We start from the raw sequence: 23,735 nt of genomic DNA, 5'->3' as shown, positions 1-23,735 counted from the left end.
AGTGTTTGCATTCTTTATTTATTTCATTTTTTATTATCTGGATGCAATTTTATTTAATTTTCGTATTACAAATAATAACAAATGTATGTATATCAAATATTTTAGTACAATATGCTTCTTCTCTCACTTTTATTTTCTTCGTTAACAATAATTGTTTATTAAGACGTAAAAGTTGTTCTCACCTCCCTCACATTCGGCCTTCTACGATGAATTCTGATTGATTTATCAATAAATTTCCATTTGTTATTTTTATTTTGTAATAATTGGCGACGTTACGTTCACGGTTTATGAATCCCTCTCATACGTGTGGTATGTATGCAAATGTTTTCTTTATCAATAGGTAGTTATAAAATGTTTTTTAAAAATGAATCAATTATAAAATGATTATATATAATTAAGAGCGAAGAAAACACACACAAACTATAAAATTTAAAAGTAAAAAATAAAAGAGTTTCAAGCAAAGATAAGTCTAACGTGTGTGCATGTCTGAAACAGATATTGTCCTTGGTACAAAACGTGGTCTATACTTCTTTTTGTATCGTAAATAATAGAAAAAAATCTTGGAGAAAGTTTCCAAGGCGCTTAGGTCCTTGCATCCACTGCCATTGTCCTGCATCTTTCTTTACAAACAGTTGCGCTCGCCTTAGGCCGATTCTTGAAATATACATAGTTTTTGGATTTGGATTGCTGAAAAGGTTTCAAAAAGTAAATTTGGAATAGGTCGAATTCGTTTGTATATTTCAATTTACAATGCGATCGTGTTTTGATTTATTAATTTTTATTCTTTTCTTTATTTGCCAATTTTTCAAAACTTAAAACATTTTACACAAATTAATTTTAAAAATTTTTAATACGTACGCAGTCTGTTTAAAAGTAAAGTTAGATTATACACTCCTACGCCTACATATACATTATATACTCATATATATATATTTATAAAGAAAGATATATATATTTATTGTATATATAGATTTAGTAATTATGATTAAATCTTGCCTTTGCATCATCACAATTCATGTAAAGTTTTTCATTTTTTTCGCTCAGTTTCCATGCGCAGTTTTGCAATTTGGTTGTCCACTTAGCTTTCTTTCTTTCTTTCATGATACTTCTGACTTTATTTTTGTATTTGTATTTTTGTTAAATTAAATTATTGTGTTGCTCTTGTTGTTTCCAAATTGTTCAAATTTACACACGTATACAGTTATCGTTATTGTTATTAGATCAAAGTTCAATTTTGCTTGCGCTCCTCTCTTCACAGATACACAAAAATTGTAAACCAATTAAACAGCTAAACAAATTAGTACGTTAAGTATTTAACATTAATGCTTTATGTTAGATCGTAAAAATATTTTGCTAAAAATTAATATTCATAGTTTAATATATATATATAACATACTATTGAAAACTTAAGCGCACAAACAAAACTAAATATTCAAATTAAAAACTAATTTTGCCAAACGTTTTTGCTTTCCCGAAAAAATTAAAACAAAAATTACAATTACAATATTTAACACAATTAGGGGGTAAGATAGGTATGTTGGGATTTTGGTTTTTTGTTAGAGGCGGATTTTGAATATTTTGGGGTCTCCAGAAAAAATTTTCAAGCTTCCAAAAATAAGTAGATATTTTCAAAAGTAACGGCACATAGTTTTGTAAAAATTTTGATATCATAGTTTTTGAAACGACCAAATCGATAAACTTTAACGGATTGTGTAACAGCTTTCCAATTGGTTTATAGATTTAGTTTAGTTTTTAGTTTACAATAGAAAAAACACATTAACAATAAAAACTTACAAATTAAATTACAAATTTAAAACAATATAAAATCAGTACAGTTATCGAATTAAACAAATCGTTAAAATTAATTATATTTATATATTTGCAATTTTAATTGGGTTCAAAGGTATTAAGTCACCAAATATATGTGGAAATTTTTAAGACAAAAAAATCAAAAATTTTGCATGCAAAAAGACGCGGCGTTAAAGAATTTGTCAAACTTCAATTAACTTCCTTATAAAATTAATTAATTTGTTGTGTTTGTGTGTGTTTAAAGAAAAAAAATTATAAAAGTTTACAATTACATATTTCTCCCTTTTCTTTTTCGAAGGCAACAATCGGTTGCGTGAAATGCTCTCAATAAGAAACGTAAAATATTTAAGAAAAAACTCGAGAGGAAACTTATCGAAAAATTAAATACAAAAAAAAATGGATTAATATTTTAGCAATTTTTCTTCGTTTGTTGATGCTTGTTATTGTAGCTAGAAAATGGCGCACACTTCTCTCTTCCTCTACAACGACAGTTTACTTTACTTTAATAATTATGTGTATATGTGTGTGTGAGTGTATGTGAGTGTTACTAAATTTAAGCTTAACTATGGTCATTTAGAATTTGTTGTATATATTCTCTTATTGTTTGTGGCTAATATATTATGTATTTAAAGTTCTTTGCTGGTTTGCAAATTTTGCGCAAGTTTTAATGTTTTTTTTTCTTTTTTTTTTACTTTAGGCAACTGCTTGGTGTGTGTGTGTCTGTGTATGTGTATTTTTAAATTTAAAAAAAGTTATTGTTTTTAGGCTTATGCTGAACAATGTTCATAGATACGTTTTAAAACACACGCGTCCTTCATCAACTGCCAACAGTTTGTATTTTGCTTTATACTTGAGTTCAAAATTGGAAGTATTCATTCGTTAGTTTAAAACTAATCTATATTTTTTATGTTTTTATTTTATTTAATTTATATATATTAATTAACTTTTTGCTTCACTTGAGATCTAGCAATAGTGGAAACGAAAACGACAGAATTTCTCTTTTTTTTTATCAACAAAACATAATTTTTTTGCAAAATAATTTATTTTTGAGATGCAATTAATATTTGCTCTCTAAACTTTGACACGTGTGTGGCATTATTATAATTATTATATTTTTTTTATAGGCATGGAGTTAAGATGTTGCAAGTAGGTCCTTTTTATATAATTATTAGGTTGCATAGGTTTTATTTTATGTGTGCGTAGCAGTTTGAGGAGTAAAGAAAAGTGGGGGAAAGATTAATCTGAATTCGATATAGTTTAGTGGATTTTAAGTAGAATTTCTTAGTTATGAATTGTTTAGACTTTCTGCTAATACGCACTCTCGAGCGCTGGCTAATTGATTTCATAGATTTAGTGTTGCTTCGTTTTAGTTTACTGGTGTTCGTATTAAGTATGCGTTATTACATTATTAAAATTTATAATTTAATTTAATATTTGGGGATGCCCCCCCTTATTACTGTTTGTGATGTGTTGTCTCCGCCTCTGCGTGTTGTCTTTCTAATTCGTTGCTTCAATTTGTTAATTTTCCCATTTTTTTTTATCAGCTTATCAGTATTATTTGCATTCGCATACGTATGGTTTTGTGTTTTTATGTGTGCAATTACTTAGCTCTACATATTTCATTACTTCCACAGATACCATAATTGATTTGAAGTTGCCTAAAACTTACGCTTTTAAAAATAGTTTCTTCTCAAATTTATGCAGAAAGTCTTGCCGGTTGCCGACACCAGTCATTATATAATAATGCTGGGTGCATTTGAATTTTTCGCGTTTGCTTATCATTCTCATATCAATTTAATCATTCTAATCAATAATTTTTAATTTTTGTTTTTGTTTTTGTTTTGTTTTTGTTTATTTTGTCAGTCAATGTTTCTTTAAGCTTTGCTTTTCAATTTGAATTGTATTTGTTTTTAGAATATTAAACATGGTTAGGTTTATCATTGCATCTGAGCTTGATCTCTTGTATATATGTTTAGTTTTCCTATATGTCTTGCTTCAGCATTCGCCATTTAATCATTACTTTGGGATATATACAATCATTTAATTTTCCCCTTGCCCATGTGTAAATGTTGTAAAAGGCTTTGGTAGTCGAATCGAGTTTGAATTTCAGTTTTCAATGTATAAAAAGGTTCTACATGCTGCTTAAGTTTTAAAATCAATCTGTTTTGGGCTTATACTGCACTCTCTATATAGTTATAGATAAATATATTTGTTATACCTTATAATTTTTGTATAGGTTTGCTATATATGCTGAACTATTGTTTCAATTTTGAGTTAAAAACACTATGAGACAAATTTCATATTACTTTTGTTTTTTGTTTGTGAACTTTTAAAACGATTTTACGATTTTACTTTGGTTTATCTAAGTTGTGAGGCGTTGCTGATGCTTTTTTCATTTTTAAAACTTTTGGGAAAAATCTGCTAAACTTGTTTCACTAAATGAACATTTCTCGTTTAAAATGCAGGAGTTGCAAAGGCTATTTAAGTGATTACATACAATACATATATACTCTACTCGACTGGTAGTATCCTTGCTGCTATTGTTCTGATACGCTACTTAGAGGTACGCCCATCTACGGTGTTCATAGCAAAGAATTAATATCGAAACGAATCCCTAAACAATGCTTTCTGAATTGTTGCTAATGGCCTTCCTTATAGTTTATATATATTTCGTTGAAATTAAATTTATTGCTTCTAATTGTGGTTGCAATTCTTCGTTTAATGTTTACGCGAATGAGGCTTTCTCCCGGGATGTGGCTCGGAGAAAGCTGGGATAACTGGTTGTGGTTGTAATTTCCATGTGTGGCTGCTATTAATAATTATTTTTTTTATCTGATTTCAATTGGGTTGCTGTTGTTGTAGTTGCTGTTGCTGTCGTGTTGTTTTTTAACTCCATGCCGAAAACGTATCCATGTACCACTGTTCACCATTTGTGCCTAAAGGTTGCTGTGGTAGCGGTAAACTGCCCCAACTGCCGCCATTTCCTATTAAACCGCTCGGGTAACGTCGCTTAACATCTGCCGGATTTTGGTGACCTCCATCGAACTTACGTTTACCGACTACTGCATTGGTTGGTTGAGGTTGGATGCGGTCGGAGGTCAGAGTCGGCAGAGTTTGTGGTTTTTGGGATGCATTCATGGGATGCGATTGTTGTGTTTGTGTAGTAGTTGTTGTGGGTTGTTGGTGTTTTTCGAAAGAAAAAAAAGAGAAAGAGAGTTAAAAATATTGTTAATACAATAATGGTTCAAAATTGTTGCTATTTTTTTTTTTTTGGTTCATTGTTTGTTTTTTTTTTAAGTTTGGTCTATGGTTCGAATGGGGATTTCTTGACGTTGCATTAGTTTTTTTTAGTAGCACAATTTTATTATTTTTTTTCCATTTTGGTTTTTGCTTTGTAAGTGAAAAAGGGGGGACTGGTAGGGGTACTCCAATGATTGAAAGACAACACAGTTTAATATTCGTTCGTTTAATTACTCATCATTAGATTTACACATCACAAATCGGAATAGTGTTAACTCGACATAACGCCAGGGACTCAGGGACATGTATACATTTAGAATATATAATGCTTGTTACAGTGTAAATATGTGGGATGGTAAGTGCACAGAGTATTGTGTGAGTGTTGGGTGTGCAAGTTACAATTACCGAACGTGTTTGTTGTGAGTTAAAACATTGTACATGATATTATCGCCCGTGAAAAACATTGAACATTTAAGTTACAACTAACACAGATATGTGGCATAAACTGAGACACAAGAAACAATTATGAAATAGTTCCCTGATGGACATTAACAGAGCGCTGCACTCGAATTTCTTTTCGCTGCGCTGTGCTTTCTTGAAAAGCATGCCGTCGTCCTTCTACTTTCCTCAAATTTGAAATTTGGAATTTTTGTTCGAAAAGTTCGTCTCTTGGTTTTTGCCCGAAAATGTTGTTGGTCCTTGAAATGTAACTTGGTCCACAGACCTTGATTGGAGGCTACCGATTTTGATGCTAAATTGCTTGCTTGATTGATTGATTGATTGTTAGTGTTCTTGAAAACTGGATTAGTCTGGCTGACTTAGCCAGCACATGATGTGTCGTCCTGATTTGTGATCTTGATAATAAATGCCAAAGTAGATAGATATTATTGCTTTCCGGGTGAGCAAATTTGATTTTTGGCGGAGGGAATAAACTTGATGATGAATTTCAATTTTCGATTTACGGGATTATGTGTTTGTGGGACAAGAGCGAATTGGCCCAATTTTGGGGACTTGGCTGCGATTAGGTGGATTTCCGTTTGGATTTCTTTTGGATTTTGGAATGGCGCGAGTGCTTCTTTGACTTGTGTGGCTTGATTTTGCTACTACTGGAGGACCTATGGGCTGTTTTACGTTTCTTGGTCGACGAGCGACTGCGGTCGCTGGCCGAAGAGGAGGTCGATGCGCTACGCTTACTTGCCCTCCATGAAGCTCTTGAGTGCAGCTCCAGCTAGAAACAGATTTAGGTATTTTGTTTTTGATTTTAAGGATTTTGTTTTGGTATCAAAAACAAAGCGCATGTATGTATGAGCAGGTGTGTGTGTGTGTGAAGCATTCTAACGGTAAATAAAAATGTATCTTCCGTAAGGACAAAAGTATCTACAATTACAGCCACAAAATGTAAAGCGTGTAGTACAACATGGAAGCAGGTGATGGTGGGTTTAGGGTGTGGATTGTCACGTCTTTGCCCGAAGGTGTTAGTTTACCCACATGGCTGGGGCAAAAGCGTGGCGGCTCCAATTCGGTAAGGGGTTTCCCCCCTATCTGTACATTTTATATATAGAATACCATTGGATAACAAATTATAAAGAAACTGGTGTGGGTGTGTGTATGTTGTAAACATAATACACGAATCGATTAGTATTTTTTATGAATAATATAAATAAAAAACAATTTCCATATTGGTATTGGTGTCACCCTGTGTGTGGATATGATATGACATAGGGATTTGTTAAACATTAAGGGTCGTATATGGATTACATGTGTGGGGGTGGTTACTAAACTATTTTATTTATTTATAATTTTGTTTTGGCTTCGCAAAGCAAGATGGATAATTATTTAACAAGACACAATATAGATCGTTAAATTAATGGGCTAGAATATAAATTATAAGTACAAGTTTATATTAAGGTTTGTGCAATCGCAATCGATCAATAATCAATCTTGATACGCGGTTTATTTGTATAAGTATATTATTAGCGCGGGTTGGTGGCAAAAAAAAACAAAAAATTATATACACGTACGTCAAAATTTTGGGATGGATCTCAGGGTGTTCTCAAATTTCAATGGGGCGGTTGCAGACCAATATTAAGATTAACTCTCCCCCCAAGGCCCTCCCCCGGCTTCTCCGAATCTCGAATGGCGCTTAGTTAGTAGGTGACGAAATTCTCGGTGCGATTTGGTGTGTATGTGGGGACATAAATACTAATCGATTCATTAACGTTTACAAACATTGCTCATTTTTTGATTAGGTATCCAATACAATGCGTATAAAAACAATTACAGCAATTTGTTACGATGGCTTTCCATATACATAGTGTGTGTGTTTTTGTGTGTGCGGGTGGGGCAGGGGCGGGTAGGTGTGAGTGTGGGTGGCAGGGGTGTCTGTATGTGGGCGTGGCTGCCTATTGCTGCTTACAGTTGGAACGGAACAGAAAAGAAACCAACAGAACCGGGCATAGAGCATGCATAAAAAACTGTAGCATACATCTCAGCGCTGACACAGAACTAAAATATGGATATTAAATATTGAATACAATCACAATCGTAAGCAGCAAAGAGCACATCTATTTTGAGCATAAATAAAAAAAAAAAAACCATGAACAATTGAAATATTTTTATGAATTAAAAAAAAATAAAGGAATGTACAACATTAAGAATAGTTAACACACAACATTTAAGTGGCATTTGGGTGGAAGGATGGGAAACTTTCTCGAAGGATTTTTCACACTATTAAAAATTATTCACTCGTGTCTGTGTGTGTCTGTGTTGTGTGACTGTGTGGGTGTAAGGATGTGGGTTGTTTTCATGTGTTTACATTTGACTTGGCTTTACTTAGTTATATGAACTTGACATTGCAATGTATATTTCTCGCTGTTGTTGGTTTGTTTATGCAGTTTTCGTTTGGCGCAGGTTGTTGGGAGGTTTCTTTTTGATTCGATTTGGTTTGATTTTGATTGGTTTTTGTTGATTGGTTTTGTTTTTTTGTGGTGTATTTTATTTTTTTGTTGTATTTTTTTTAAAAACATTTCGTTTTTTGTGTTTTTTGTTGAGCTCACCTGGTAAATTTTGTAGCGGCTTGACGTGCTGGGTGCCACGAGCGCTGGGACGCGTTGGCACCACCCCACGGACCCCCCCTGTTGCTGCCGGCGCCCCCTGAACGGTGGCCCCCCGCTGAGTTACCGCCGCCACCTGTCCCACCGCCGCCGCCGCTGCCGCCGCCTGAGGCGCTGTTTGGCCCCCCAGACGACTGATGCTGCCACGCTGGCCAACGACTCTGCCACGCGGCACTGTGATTCCACGCCCAGGACCAACTCCCTAAAGTCGGCCATTCATCATTCATATGAATCCACACACGATCATCGTCGTCATCGTCATCGATCCACACCATTCGCAGGTCATCAATAATGCATGCATTTTTTTTTTGCGTTTGTGATGGTGTACGGCGTGTTGTGTTTTGCGTGGATGGTGTGTGTGTTTGTGATGGTGTGTGTGGGGTGTACGTGAAATAGACGAGTGTTGTGGCAGAGTGTGGGGTTCGATTCCAGAGATACGGTTCCATTATCCATCATATTGTGTTATCCATCATTCGATTCCGTTCGGTCGTCGATTTGGTTGCGTTTCGATTTCGTTTTTGGTTTTTCAGATTTTGTTTTTGGATTTTTAGATTTGATCGATTTTCAATAGCATTAGCATTTTATACATAATTGAATGTGTTTGTATATATATGGATCGCCAAGATAATTGTCAAATTTTGTCATACCAAATTAACGAAAGTAAGCGAAATAATACGTTTAGAATTGGATTTTGGATGATTTGGAATTTTGAAGTCGAATCGATGCGAATTTAGAATTTGTTTTTCAGAAAACGATTTCAGAAAATAGGGTCAGGAAAACGGTTTGTATTTTTTTTCGAAAGGTTTACGATAGTTTTTGGTTTTTGATTTTTTGGCCATTGGTTCGTGGTTGGTGGTTTTCGATTTAGATTTTGGTTGGTGGCAGAGAAAGAATTTATAATTTTAATGTGGGTTTGATTTTTTTTGTTTTGACGAACATATATATAATTTTTTGAAGAATTGTTGTATTTTTTTTGTCATATTTTGTACCGAAAAACAAATGAATTGTTTGTATATAGATAAGTATATATAACAAGAACACATAAAAAGAAAGAAAAGAAAAGAAAAAAATCGAAATAAACGCGTTAGATTCTTGGTGTAAAACTGTTGATTGTTGATTGTGCATACACGATGTAATGTATGCATATAAAATATGTATTATTGATATAGAAATTACTAAAATGTATATACTGTTCTCTGTTTTCATGTGTAAACTGAGTGGTGAGCTTTCAACTATTTAATATTATAATATACTTATAACAACGGATCTGGGACGCTTGAAACTTGCTGGCTCCAAGTCCAAGCAACAAAAGTTTTGCCTCTTGCGATTGACACAATATATATATTCAAAGAATAACTTTACCATTTTTTTAAATTTGTTGAAATTGAAACATACGTACAACTAAAAGGTAATACAATAAGCGTAATGCGGTTAATATGTAGGACTTAAGCGTTTGCGGTTTGCGGTGATTAAGATAACATAATATGTAATGTAATAACGTAATAAAGCAACTCTTAATGGCTAAAAATTAATTAAAATTAATAGACGCCAGCACGCCGAATTCAGCTCGTAAATGAATTATTAATGGTTACTCCTGGTTAAAGCCTGGCAACGGATGGTGCAATTAAAACATAAATAAATAAGCAGGTATACGTACAAGCGAAGCATAAGTTAAGCATAATAAAGCACAATTTGTTAAATTTTCAATTGCGGCGTGGCGAGGCCCGAGTCCTTAATTTATCTGACGTATCCATGGTGAAAGCAGAAAACAAGGCGAAACAAGCAACAAATAGTCCTTGTTCCGGATATGCTCGTGCGTTTGCATTTGCGTGTGTATGTGTGTGTGGGCGTGGCATTTGTGGTTTTTGGGTGTGGGTGGTGGTGGTGAGTGGGTGGTGTGTGGTGGAAATTGGCAGCAAGAAACGTGCAAATTTTGACTTGGTAAACGAAATAAAGAAAATATATAATTTGTTGGGGTAATTAAAGCATCAGGTAAGCCAAAAACACAGTGTTCTCTTGACAAATAAGCAAACAAAAAATACATAATTTCGAAATAAACTAACTACAGCTTGGATTAAAGGATGGCAATCAACTGAGGGCATCTCTAAATAAGAAATAAATCAAAACATACGTAGTATTCTATAAAAATCTCATGTGTTTTTCTGTGTGCATAATGTGTTCTTGTTGATCAAATTGCGGTTTTTGGTCTTGCACTTCGAATTGACGAAGAGAGTCTGTGTGAAGAATTCGAATTGAAAAACGCACCAAAACGCCTGGCGAACCAGTGGGAGGACCACTTGCTGAGGCCCTTGCCGATCGCTGCCCAACGGAGAGCGATGTATTCGGGGAGGCGCCAGCGGCTAGCGAGCTCGATGTGACGCCCACATTGCCGCCTCCGCTTCCGCCGGGGCCCGCGGCATTTGGATAATCATAGTAGTTGAATTCACCGCCATCGTAGGAGCGAAACAGATCTTCATAGAATGGTTCATTGCTATAGGTGCCGGGGCGGTACTCCGGGAAACCGAAATAGTCATAATCGTACTCTACATATGGCGTTTTCATGGCATTTCATGGATAATTCATGGGGGAAGGAGGACAGGATTAGGTTACGACTTGGTACAGAGAGGAATGAATGAGTGGGTAGTGGGGGTGACTGTGGTGCTACTAAAGAGACCTTCAATATAGACCTAGTCCTAGGTGAAGCTCCTTATTATAGCTTGACTGCCAATGGTTACACTTTGCCAATGTTTTACGAATTGGGCGCATCCTGCAACGCTGCAGGACACTCGCGCGAGGGTGGTGGATGGGTGTGGTCGTGTCACACTTAAGTAGATGAGACTTGGGGTTACTTACCGGTGATATAACATCAAACAGTATACAGGGTGCTTAACATTCGCTACACAGAGAACACAATTGCAACATTTAATTATCATAAACAACTATGGACAACGTTTAAGGGTTAATGTCTAATGTCTATGCTTTGGTTATGGACTTGATATGTATTAAGTTCTTATTCCACATCTTTTTGTTGCTTTGCACTTGGCGACACTGAGTTTCGTATCGGAGTGATCGGAGAGAGGTTTTTTGGGGGGCTTGGGAGAATTGAGGGTTGAAGGTTCAAAAACATAAAACTTTCAAAAGGAAAGAAATAGCTTTCTCGACAACATCGAATGGAAAAATAAACACCGACATGCAAAATCAAACGAAAAAGGACAAAGATTGTAAGAAAGACAAATTCGTAGAAGGATAATAAATAGAGCATTAACACTTAACTTGCAAATGCGAGTATTTAAAGAAAGAAACAACATTTACGATTAGTAATAGAAATAATTGAGAGGTGGTTTTGTTACAAAGTCATATTCAAAGTTACTTCAATTGATTGCCAATGTCAGATCTGATCGTTAGTGGGTTGATTGATATCTCGATCTAGCTGGATACATTTTCTTACTCGACTGGGACTCGAGGGCAGTGCTAAGCGTGACTTCGGGGTTTCAGGGGGCTGTGCGTGGGTGTGGGTGTGGTAGTGTTTAGTATGTATGACTTGGGGTGTGTTAGTGGTTATAGCGCGCGCTTTTCAAACCTTAAACTTAACTAAAATGATGAGGCGAGACAAAAAATGAGGTTAACTAAACGGTGGCTTTCGATGGCAGATGATATATACATACATATATATCGTATAACTTAAGGCATAATCGGCAGACCGGATTAGTCAGCTCGGGGTTAGGATGTGGCGACGCAGTTGCTGCTGCTTCGGTTGGTTAGACTTCAAAACTAAAACTAAACACAAGCCTGGCAAATATTGGACTACTCGATGGGGGCATGTTGTGTGATACGTGTTAGTGTGAGTGTGGGTGTGAGTGTATGTGTAAGTATGTGTATGTGCCTAACAACTTTGCTAACTGACTACAAGAACTAAACCAAATTAACAAAAGTTATAATGTATTTTCTCAATCGTGTAGTAGAGTAGTAGTTGTAGGTCCCGAACGAAGGCGCCTACGGCCCTCACTCTCTTCACCATCTTTTCTCATCATTAACGTTTCATCATATCGCTGATATGCATATACATACAGACATCTAGAACATGTATCTGACGGATATTCACTTGGCGAATTTGCCAAACTTACCGTATTCGCGGGGTATCGGCGTACGCAGTGGCATGCGCGCTCCTTGGAGCCGCATCGGCGTCAAGGACATCATGCTGGGATGTGTCGGCGACAGGTTTCTGTATGGAGACAAGGTTTCAAATCTTAACAAGGTAATCATCCCACACAGAGATTATACAGGTTATATGGGTTATGGTTTGCGGTTTCAGTGTGCGGGACAACATAGTATTTCGGGGGTGAAGTTCATTCGCGCGACGGGCAATTGTCAAAGAAAGAAAGAAAATATAAAAACAAATAAATTAATGCAATCTCGCTACGTTAACTGTGGCGACTTGAAAAGCAAACAGACGTTTTAATTTGATTTGTGCCGAAAACTATATGCCCAATGGTGTGGTGCTCTTAGTCTAAGCACCAGTTCTGTATAATTTTTAGAAATTTTGCGCCAATCTATAGTTTGTTGAGTGTGTTGTGCTTCGAGCTAATGGTAATGTATTTGATGGGCTTGCAGGTACTTACCCTACGATACCGGGACGCGCTTGCATCATCTGCATCATGCGACGTTCTCGGGCCCTCAGGATTTCCTCCTTTTTCTTTTTGTCCGAGGGTGGTTTGGCAAGGGAGACCTATAAAATAAACATGGTGATAAGCTAGTTAACTAGCTATAAGGTAGTAGCACTTACCTCAATATTCGAGGCGCCGATCTCCTTGCCATTAAGGCCACGCATAGCTTCGACGGCGCTATCACGATCCTCAAAGTGTATAAAGGCATAGTCTTTAATTTTCTTAACGCGTTCTACTTTGCCATATTGCTCAAAATGCTCCTATTATTCGGAAATAATATAATAAACAAGTATTACAAGTTTCGATTAAGATCTTACCTTCAGCTTATCCTCGGAGACGTCCTGGGTCAGATTCCGCACGTAAAGTACCTTAACCTTGGACATAGTTTGTTCATCTGGCTCCTCTTGTGGATCGGCCCAGTCGACTATTATATCACATCCCCAAACCTGCTTATGAGGATAGAAGAATTAATTTTTTTCTTTAAACTGAGATAATGCACTCACCTTAATCCTACCAGTTCCAAGTCTTCGTTTGGCCAAAGATGCCGCCTTGTGTGACTCGTATTCGAGAAAGCAGAAGCCGCGGTTCTTTTTCTTATCATCTGGCGAACTGTATATGATTACCTCGTAAAGGCCAGCTATGGGTTCAGATTCGGGATCAGGTTTATTTATAAATAAACAAAAAATAGTCATTTGAGTACAATAAATAGAAAACGCGTTATCAATTCAAATGCATTAATGATTAGTTGGTTGCATATTCAAAAAAAAAAATGAAAAAAAAAACAATAATGAAAAAATTGTATACAGAAAGTAATACAACAAAAAAGTATTTGTATCTGTGTCGGTATTGGCAGGTGTCTGTGCATGTGATTACATATGATCGAGAGTACTTGTGATAAGACACTGAACACTTGAATGTTTACAAAAATTCAAATATTTACGGAAATGGGCAAAACTTCACACGATTATCGTGCCTGAGGAGCACAATGTAATTATGTAAAATTATGAATATTTCCGTCGTCTGAATCTCTTCTTAAAATTATATCGTTTTCGACGTTTGTAGAGCGAATCGGATAAATTTGAAAACCAATGCCAACAACTGCTGCTTGTTTAACTTTTTGAAATATTTTTGAATAGTTCAATGCGCTAGGCTAAAAATATTTTCGGTTTGGAGTTTAGAGTTTATAGTATGCAAGGATCGAGATTTAGAGACAAAGTTTTACAGAGAGCGGGGGTATAACATTAACATTGGATATGTATTACGTATAGAGAGTATTTTTAAAACGAAACACACTTAGAAACACTTAAAAAACCTCTGTTGCTATTGTTGTTGTATGTTTGTTTCTTATAGTACATGTTGCAAATTAAAGAAACAAGAAAAATATAAATGAAATTAAACTAAACACGAGGTAAAGCACACATTGAGCTTTGTATTTCTTTTTCGATTGAAATAATGGGGTAAAACAAAAACTATACACAAACATAGCCAGAGTTAGACAGATTAAGATATAGAGAGATTGTATAGAACGTGTGTACACTGAGATACAAAGAGAGATCGATAGAGATAGAACAATAACGAAACAACGAAATGTGGATAAGATTTTGAATTTGGCTTTAGATTCTCTTCGATTCGATTGCATCAATTGCTCGGGGAAGTAGCGCTTATGTGAGAGATAGATACAGAGAGAGTTAGAGTAAAATGAGTTCATTATTAAGGCTTGTAGTCTCCAGTCATTAAGTATAATGAATTATATATTCAATAACATGAATAATAGGCCAAAATATATCGATATAGACGAATAGACGAATTACATATTCATAATTTGGTTTCAGGTTTCTGGTTTTTGATTTTCTGGGGCGGAATCGGTATTCAGTTTTGTTTGGTTTGTGTGCGCCGCTTTTTAATATCTATGTGTATGATATATTCCTTAAAAATAATATCAGATATATTAATCTGCTCTAAAACAAAAACTAGGTTAGTTAGTCCCTACTCTTTCGAGTCTGGTTTGGTTTTTCAAAAATATTCAAAACGTTTTGGTATTTGGCGAATTGTTCAGCTACAGGTTTTCAATGTCAACAAATTGGGGCACATTTAATAATTGGAATTATGAATTGGAAAAAATTAACCAAAAATTATAGGACAATTAATTTTTTGTTGTATTCACTAACAGCGATTAACGCTACAGAGGATGAATGAGAGAATCATGACAGAAAAGAAGGTTAAAATGCCATCGACCATCCAAAACTATGCTTTAGATTCGAATTTAAAGAATAGTTTTCGGTGGTTTGTTAGGATGTTGAATTTTGTTGGAGGTGTGTGTTCGACAATTTGATTTTGATTTGGGAGTGACGACATTTTAAAAGCGAAAATTGCAAAACAAAAATCCAATTGATACTTCGTTTCATCGTATAGGCTTCCATGCGCTTTTCAATTCTGCAAGTATCGCCCCTAAAAAATTAATTATACACAATTTAGTTGGCCAATTATGGTAGCCAATTGGTTGGTGGTTCGGTTGGTGCTAGGTGGTTTAGGGTCGGGGTTTTTGGGGGTCTTTTGCTTTGTTTGTGGTTGTTTGCTGTTGGTTTTTGGATCACTTACGTGCATGTTTTGAAAATTCCTCAATTAACTCGTCACGATCTCTATTCTTAGGTATATTGCCGACAAAAAGCCGGTGATTGTTAAATGATATCGTAACACCAATCTTTTTGCCTTTCCGAATTTCAAAATCATTTAGCTGCAATTGTTTAAAAGTTCACACAAAACAAAAGAAAATTTTGATTTGCTATGAAAAATTTGTAGTTCATTGATACTGCGATTTGACTTTGGATTGATTTGGTTTTTGGTTTTGGGTTTGTGGTTCAAAGGTGACAGAATGTGGGCGTGTGTGGTGTATATGATAGTAATTCTCATGTGTGGGACAGAGTGTGGTGTTCTATTATCTAGACTTTTATAATTCATGTTTTATCTTAATGCGTGCCAAATAAAAATGAATTTACTCAAAAATAACATATTTTTTAGCTAGTTTTATGTTTCAACAAACATCCATTTGATATGGATGCTTTGTTGCCACTACCGGTACTAGTACTTACTATGCGAAATAATTACTTAAAAGTAAAAAAAAATATATATTTATAAACTTGGCTTGTGTGGCCAGAAAGTCGAACGAAAATCTGCTTACCTTCACGAAACAATTCGAACAGACTTTCTGGCGGACACACGGCGTATACTTGATACAACCTGCTTTCCTACTGTGTGATTATTATACAACATAATGGAAAACAAAGTTTTGGAATGCATAACAATTTTGTAAGAAATTTAAAAAATTTGTATTGTTTTTTTCTCGTTTTTTTTTTTATAGGCAAAGTTAATGACTGGAGATATATGTAAATAATTTAAAAAGAAATGTTCTTATGCGACAATTCAAGCTTTTAATGAATGGCAATGAGAAACAAATGGGCGTGTCACTGTATCTATGAGTCGGCGTGATAATACTTTCGGGTGTCTGTATATGTATGCTATAGAGTGCTATAGAGGCAACATATGATTTGTAAAACTGAGATGTTGCTGATCGATTTTTCGGGGATCGCGCATTTGAAAAGAGTGTCTCGACATTCGGTTTGTGGGGAGAACGCTTTTCATTGTTTTCTGCAGTGTTAGAGATGGCAATGGCGGATGGTTGGATGGTTTTTGGTGGAGGGTGAAGAATAAGAATGAGTTCAATACAAAAAAAAACTGAAAAAATTAAAATTAACGACCCTAAGACCCTTGCTAAGCTAACATCTTTGCAATTAGCCAATTTTTTGTATTCGCCAATTGGATTTTTGTTTAAAGCCGATTATGAAGTTGAAATGCAACTTCCGTGATGGTAATTTAAAATAGATTAATTTTCGTTGTTAATTTACCTGTAAGTTTACCAAATTCCTCTAAAATTTCTTCTTTGCCCTTTGACTTGGGAATATTGCCTACGAAAAGGCGCAGATTCGGTACGCTTATATTTATTTTCAGACACTTGCCGGGTTTTATTTCGTGATTATCGAGCTATATGGTGGATGGGAAGGTAAAACGATTTTAATACCAATTCAATGTTAATAAAATAAATAATAAAATAATAAGTAATTTTTTTTAGAAATCAAATAAGGCGATTAAACAACAGGAAAGGTTAAATAATAAAGTTAGGGGAGTTACACGTTTTTTTTTTTTGATTACCAATTTCTTATTGGAGGCGGTCCGCTTTTGAATTTTTGGTTGTGTTTTTGGAAATGTTAAAGGAAAATATTTTTATTCGGTTAGTAATTAGCTTTCGTAGGTAGGTATCGTAGTACTCGACATAAAGATGAGCTCTTTATATCACGGAGTTAATTTTTTGTCATGCTCGTCTAAATAAAACCAGACAGTGAGACTAAACGTACGCTGCTTAGATGGCTACGAAGGTTGATTGCTACATAGCTCGACTAAGGGCTAGATTCTAGAGAGATTTCAACTAAAGAGAAAATAATACAGAGTACAGGAGAAGAGGTGGACAGGTGGACTAGGTGGTGGGTGTATCAGGAGGCCAAATCTTTCTGGATTCGTAGAGAAGAGAACTCTTTTCAAATTTGTTGTCAATGCGCTTGGATAGACTGCAAAAATTATGATAAAACTTATAATAGACGGGACATGCATTACAGAATTACAGAAAGTTTAGGCAAAGAGAGAGACAGCAAGAGAGCGAGATAGTTTGTATAATTATATAGTTTTTTGATCAAGGCTGAGCAGAGGCAGAGACGGGGGAAAGAAAACTAAAATAAGCATACGATAGGTTGAAAATAAACTAAAACTGCACAACTTCTCAGGTCGGATGTAAAAAGCGCCGAATCAGATAGCTCTCAGATTGGTAATTTTTGGGTTTATTTTGCCGGAATTGTTGATTTTTCTGGAGAAAAATGGTTTTTGAATTTAGTTTTGGCCGCACAACTGTTCCTACTTTTGTCCAAAAGTGTCAAACGAGAGTAAATATGTGGATATAATACGTTAAATATGTATATATAGGATATTTATATTGTAATAGTTAGCAATACGTATAAAAACATTGAAGCAGGGTAGAGAGAGCGAAGATTGGGGGTTCGGGGTGAGATTCTTCAGGGGCTGGGCGGGCGGCTATTTGTGGGTATGTGGGAGGGGGCTGGTATGGAGAGTGTGCGGTTGACTTAAATACCTGTCGCACTGCGTTGACGGCTGCATCGCGATTTGTGAATGTGACAAATGCATAACCACGATTTGTGCCCGTCATCGGGTCCATCATGAGGCGTAGGTCCCAAATTGTGCCGCAGTTCTCGAATAGCGGAATCAGTTCGTCCTCGTACATATCCTTGGGTATCTTTCCGCAAAACACTTCGCAGCCATTTCCCGGTACATTTCCTTCCCAATCCGGTGGCGGTCCGCCGTATTTGCGTTGACCTAATGCGTAATATTATTAATATATTTGATTTTAAAATAATTTCAAGTCGTAGGTTACCTGTCGTCACATCTAATGTGTAGCCGGTGCGCTCGAGAATCTTTTTGATCTTGTCCTCATCGGGTCCTTTCACTTGAACAGCAGCTGCGGGCGTGGGCACGCCCTGTTGGCTGGCTCGACTCTTCTGGCGGTACGTCTTCATCACGCCGCACAAGTAGGCGGACTTGTTCGACACATGCTCCAGGTTAGATTCGAGAAACTGACCCAACACATTCAAGGCACCATCGACGGGGAACTCCTTGAGCGCATCCAGAGCGCGCTCATCCAGCTCGGCGTGAGCCAGCTTGCCGGTTTTGTAGATTTCATCCAGTTTTCCGGCCACCTAAGGACGATCCACCATTATGCTTCAGTTTTGAAGTAGTATTACTTTTCAAAGACTCACTTTCTTATCCAGACCGTATTCCAGCAGCTTGGGATAGTCCTCTGTACGCTCGCCATCGCCACGGTCATCGGCTTTCTGATTAATGTCATCTAACAGTTCGCCATTACCCTCCGCCATTTCTGCAAGTAAAATTTTGTTCCAATTAGTTTTCTTTATCTAGTAATAGTAATTTATTGTTTTATAGTCTTGTGGCGAACCTTGAAAGTTCAACGAACGCCAAAAAATGGCAACAATTTCCTGCCCTGCTAGAAAAATAGGTCGAAATACGAAAATTCGCAACTTACGCATCGCCGCACGCACCGAACGAGAGATAGCAGAGGAGGAGAGAGCAGAGCAGAGCAGACAACAAAGCTCGTTTGCCAAAAAGTTCATTGACTTCAAACAAAAATGCGAAACGCACAAATTGGCGATCCAGCAGTGGGAGAGAGCGCCGTCACGCACGCACCGCAAAGTGCGTGAACCCACCGAACAAAGAGCAGCAGAAAGAGAGAGAAGGGAAAGTTAAGAGAGCGCAAATGGCCGAAATGTAAACAATCGAAAAAGAGGCGCGTTTCGCGAATTGTGGGATGCGTGCCGTGTTGCGTATACGCCATGTGTTCGCCGTCGATTGGAAGAGAGATAGCGATAACCGTGACGTATGTAGTATCACTAACCATACAGCATATAGACAACCCATTTCATACAACGAAAATGGACGCGAAAATTTCTTGCTACAGGCCCCAGCAGGCCCCAGAGCGGATTTCTTACGCTCTCTTACGCTCATCGTTCGTTCATCTTACGCTCATTCTCGCATTAAATGTTTTCTGTTTCTCAGTCTCTAAACGGAGCGCGATGAAGAAGGTTGGCCTGCGCTTCGGTTGATCTTTGTATGTATGCGTGTCACACATTCACATACATGGGTGTATGTGTGCGTGCGATTTCGTTTCGAAGCCAGCGCACAAAATTTTGATTTTTCTTACTTTTAAGGCTTGCTACCCTAACAAAATTCGGGTATTCGTTATTTGATGAAATGACGAAAGAAATTATATTATTTTGTATATTATATTTTTTTATTATTTCAGCATACATTTTTAATTTATTTAGGAATAAGATTAAGTGTTAGTAGTAAAATGTTTTCTGTATATATATTTTTACGAATCATTAAAAATCAATATACTGAGAAAGTGTCAGAGTATATTTCGGTCGGAGTCACTTAAAGCGCCGTTTGCTTTTAAGTTTTTGTTGTTCTGCAAGAGGCTTGTGCATGCCTACTCTAACGATGGAATGATTTTTAGGGGAGGGTGAAGACGGGTGAAGAATTAAATTACTTTTTAAAGTTATTATATATAAGGAAATATATATAAGGAAATTATTAAATTAACGACAATAATTTAATTAAATCTCACAATAACCCAAAATATAATAACAAGTGCCTGAAAAATTGTAAACAAAAAAGGTAAACAAGTCCATCAGCTGTTTTCGTGTCTTCACCCTCCCCTAAAAATCATTCCATCGTTAGAGTAGGCATGCACAAGCCTCTTGCAGAACAACAAAAACTTAAAAGCAATCGGCGCTTTAAGTGACTCCGACCGAAATATACTCTGACACTTTCTCAGTATATTGATTTTTAATGATTCGTAAAAATATATATACAGAAAACATTTTACTACTAACACTTAATCTTATTCCTAAATAAATTAAAAATGTATGCTGAAATAATAAAAAAAAATAAAATAAAAAATAATATAATTTCTTTCGTCATTTCATCAAATAACGAATACCCGAATTTTGTTAGGGTAGCAAGCCTTAAAAGTAAGAAAAATCAAAATTTTGTGCGCTGGCTTCGAAACGAAATCGCACGCACACATACACCCATGTATGTGAATGTGTGACACGCATACATACAAAGATCAACCGAAGCGCAGGCCAACCTTCTTCATCGCGCTCCGTTTAGAGACTGAGAAACAGAAAACATTTATTGCGAGAATGAGCGTAAGATGAACGAACGATGAGCGTAAGAGAGCGTAAGAAATCCGCTCTGGGGCCTGCTGGGGCCTGTCGCAAGAAATTTTCGCGTCCATTTTCGTTGTATGAAATGGGTTGTCTATATGCTGTATGGTTAGTGGTAGTATGTAGCTGTTGCCATGGTAACCGCAGAAGACATCCACTATACTATGTTAGATGGGATAGTTGGCAAGCCCTAGAATTCACCTGAAAACATGTGCATGCTGCACTTATCATAAATGAATATTTATATGCTCGGGCCCATCATGAAAATGCAAATCCACAGCAGTTGTCAAGTGACCAACACTAACGTACAAGACGGAGGAGTCATCCGTTGGTCGCGAACTACTATCAGCAGATTCTATTTTGATTCGCACGCCTCTGTATGTATGTGTGTGTGTGTATGTCACGTTCAAACAAAAGTCAAAAGCGAAACAAGCTGCAGCAAACACACAGCTGCGAGAAGCGGGCCAGTCGAGAGCGATAATTGCGTAACTTGTGCAAAATATCGGCAAGCAAGCCCCAGGGAGCGACCGAATTATAAGCAAATTCTGAAATATTTCTAGCGCTAGCGGTTCGTTTTTGTTTGTCGCTGCTCTCGGCTGACGGGCTAGCTGCTCGCTCCCTCTCGCTTGCTCGCTGTCAGCTTTTTATATCAGCTTGTTCGCAATTAATTCTCCGCTTTTCGCTTTGCTTTCTTTCTTCCACTGACATTGAAATACTTTTCGATTGATATGGGGCGGAGAGACCGACCCGAACTGCGAAATCGTATATAGAAGTGTATAAGTACTCACTGGTTGGACCGGAGGGGACCTGGATAGTAAGCGAGATTCCAGACCGGTGCTTCTGGCTTTTAGACGGGGCCTCGCCCCCAGCACCATTAGGGCCGGTAGCGGCTTCTACTGCCATAACTGCAGTAGCTGCAGTCTTCGCTTCCATTTCACACACCCGAAACGGATCACTTAATAATCAACAATTTTATATAAATTTCCACACGATGACTTGGAATTTCGCTTGTAATCTTGCGTGTTTCTATCGAATTCGAAAATTTGCTCCTGCTGCTTCTGGTATTATTTTCTTTTTGATTTTCGTTTTATTTTTTTGGAAATAATTCAATGTTTGAGAGACTATTTTTCCGAAACGTGTCGAAAGAAAGCTAAAAATTTTCAAACTGAACAAAAATAAATTTGTCACGCCGTCTACACCGAATGACATTTGACACTGTAACCCTAGGCCTACTCCGTTTCGATATCGGCAGAGGGGGAACAAGCATGGCAATCCTATGTGGCAATCCTAGGTGGCAATCCTAAAGTGTAAATATTTAAACTCGAAATTTATGACAACTGCAGTGTGCGGCGGCATCAAAATGCAATGTTCACCGTAACAATAACCGGAACCAGTCGGCCAGTAACAAGAGCAATAACAAACAACTGGCCCCGTTCTGGGGGGCCTACCACATCCCACATTCCATATAGACCATTTAGACCATAGACCATAGACCGTAGACAAAGCTGGCTGGCCTGGGCGCGAAAACGCAGCGAGCTGTGAGTGTAAAGTGTTGCCAGAAACCACAGGGGGCTTCAGTGGGGTGGACCAAAACACCGGGGGGCTCTGCCAGGAAAAGATCGCTTTATCGAGCCACTGCAAAGAAATGAATAATAAACAAGGACAATGGTTATAAAGCCGGTCCCTATATCGGAGTGAAGTTTAGGACAATGGGTCGGAGGAATACCCCCACAAACATATCGATAGCGAGGAGAGCGCATTCCTCATACGCAGTGTTGCCAAGTGTCTTTGTGATTCTCCCGAAAATTGAATAAAAAATGGAAGCCGGATAGAGGCTGGCCACATTGGGGTGGGGTGCCCGTAGCTGGTTATTCAGGTGACTGGCCTGGCCTAAAAACGATTTTAATTTGCAACACTTTGCCGGATTATGTACATGTTTGCTCTTCTCTTTTTTTTTATGGCATTTCTACCATCATTTTTTATGAATGTTTGTTATGGCAACAGGGTTGCAGCTTTGTTTGCCCGGCAGTGGCAACTCTGGCCAATGCACATGCAATGGAAAAAAAACAAAAACGTTTGCATGTTAAAGAACCTTGTTTTTTTGCCATTTCCATTTTTCCATGTTTGCTCAGTAGTGAGAGCCCCGCTTGGCAACTACCTCAATAAATTTTATGTTGATGCCGGCGATATGCGCAAAAACACACACATACACACAGGGATACACAAACATATCCTGGCTGCACTTGTGTCGGTTAGTTACACCCTCAGAGTCAGAAGCCATAGGCCAAGAGTGGAAAAAAGGAAAAAGGCCGGCCGGCTAGTGAGAACCACCCCTCCGCTGGCAGAGTGAAGCAGGGGTGGGTAAGCCGGATTCCGGTTTCGGGCCATGTCTATGCCAAGAGATAATGCCTGGTGTAAGGTTAGTAAATCAGCGATATGACAAATCGCCGCAAAGAGGAGCACTTAATGCGACTCTTTCAATGGGAGACAAAGAAGAATCAAAATTGCTGATAAAGCCAAATAAATCGCTTTGCCACATTTGTTCGTCACTCTGCCAGTCGTCCGTCTGGCAGACAAAGCGTCGCCACCGCCACTGCCACTGCCACTGCCAGTCTGGGCTAGAATTACAACAATGCTCCTCCTCTGAAACTGCCCCACTCCTGACTCAGCACCCCTGGACCTCGGCACTCGGAAGCCAGACTAAAGAAACTATTGCAGGAGGCAAGACGACGAGGGCGGCCGGTAGTAGCCACGTCTGGGGTTGTTTGCCGGGCCATCAATTGCAGCTGGGAAGTGTTAAAGTTTCTGGCTTTTGGAAGGTGAATTTCAAGAAGCCCTGGCCGGGCTATTTAAATGCTATTGCCATGGACAACGGCGACAACAATGACTCGGTACTGAGTACTCCCCTTACTAGGCGTTATTGATTTTCAAAGTCCCCACCGCCTCAGGCCACCAGCACTCCTTTTGTGCCCAGATGAGCCATCTATTGCGTCGGCCAGTTAAGCCGATTTAAGGCACAAAAATAACTCCAGGCTGGCTGGAAG

General features: G+C 37.5%; 1 protein-coding gene across 30 annotated transcripts in view; it reads right to left on the bottom strand.

The window, feature by feature from the left end:
• Positions 1-4: 4 nt before the first annotated feature.
• Positions 5-23,735, bottom strand: part of Syp (synaptotagmin binding cytoplasmic RNA interacting protein) — a 55,043-nt gene continuing 31,312 nt past the window's right edge. For 3 of the 30 annotated variants that reach the window (XM_070282091.1, XM_070282094.1, XM_070282093.1), the window contains 12 exons: positions 18,703-18,821; positions 18,321-18,642; positions 18,021-18,262; positions 16,729-16,864; positions 13,330-13,463; positions 13,144-13,275; positions 12,946-13,086; positions 12,782-12,888; positions 12,287-12,408; positions 10,428-10,705; positions 8,106-8,364; positions 5-4,871 (listed from right to left, as the gene is read on the bottom strand). In XM_070282091.1, coding sequence (XP_070138192.1) covers positions 4,696-4,871; positions 8,106-8,364; positions 10,428-10,705; positions 12,287-12,408; positions 12,782-12,888; positions 12,946-13,086; positions 13,144-13,275; positions 13,330-13,463; positions 16,729-16,864; positions 18,021-18,262; positions 18,321-18,642; positions 18,703-18,821 — 2,168 coding nt within the window. In that variant the 3' untranslated portion in view covers positions 5-4,695. Of the gene's footprint in view, positions 4,872-5,259; positions 6,278-8,105; positions 8,365-10,427; positions 10,706-12,286; positions 12,409-12,781; positions 12,889-12,945; positions 13,087-13,143; positions 13,276-13,329; positions 13,464-15,424; positions 15,561-16,728; positions 16,865-18,020; positions 18,263-18,320; positions 18,643-18,702; positions 18,822-21,479; positions 21,875-23,735 lie in introns of those variants that run through there. The other 27 variants (XM_070282089.1, XM_043212418.2, XM_070282088.1 and 24 more) reach the window with 27 other exon arrangements.

Source organism: Drosophila bipectinata, chromosome 3R (genome assembly GCF_030179905.1).
Source record: "Drosophila bipectinata strain 14024-0381.07 chromosome 3R, DbipHiC1v2, whole genome shotgun sequence".
NCBI classification, from domain to species: Eukaryota; Metazoa; Arthropoda; class Insecta; order Diptera; family Drosophilidae; genus Drosophila; species Drosophila bipectinata.
Note: the sequence above shows the minus strand (reverse complement) of the source record. Positions and strands in the feature narration are given on the sequence as shown.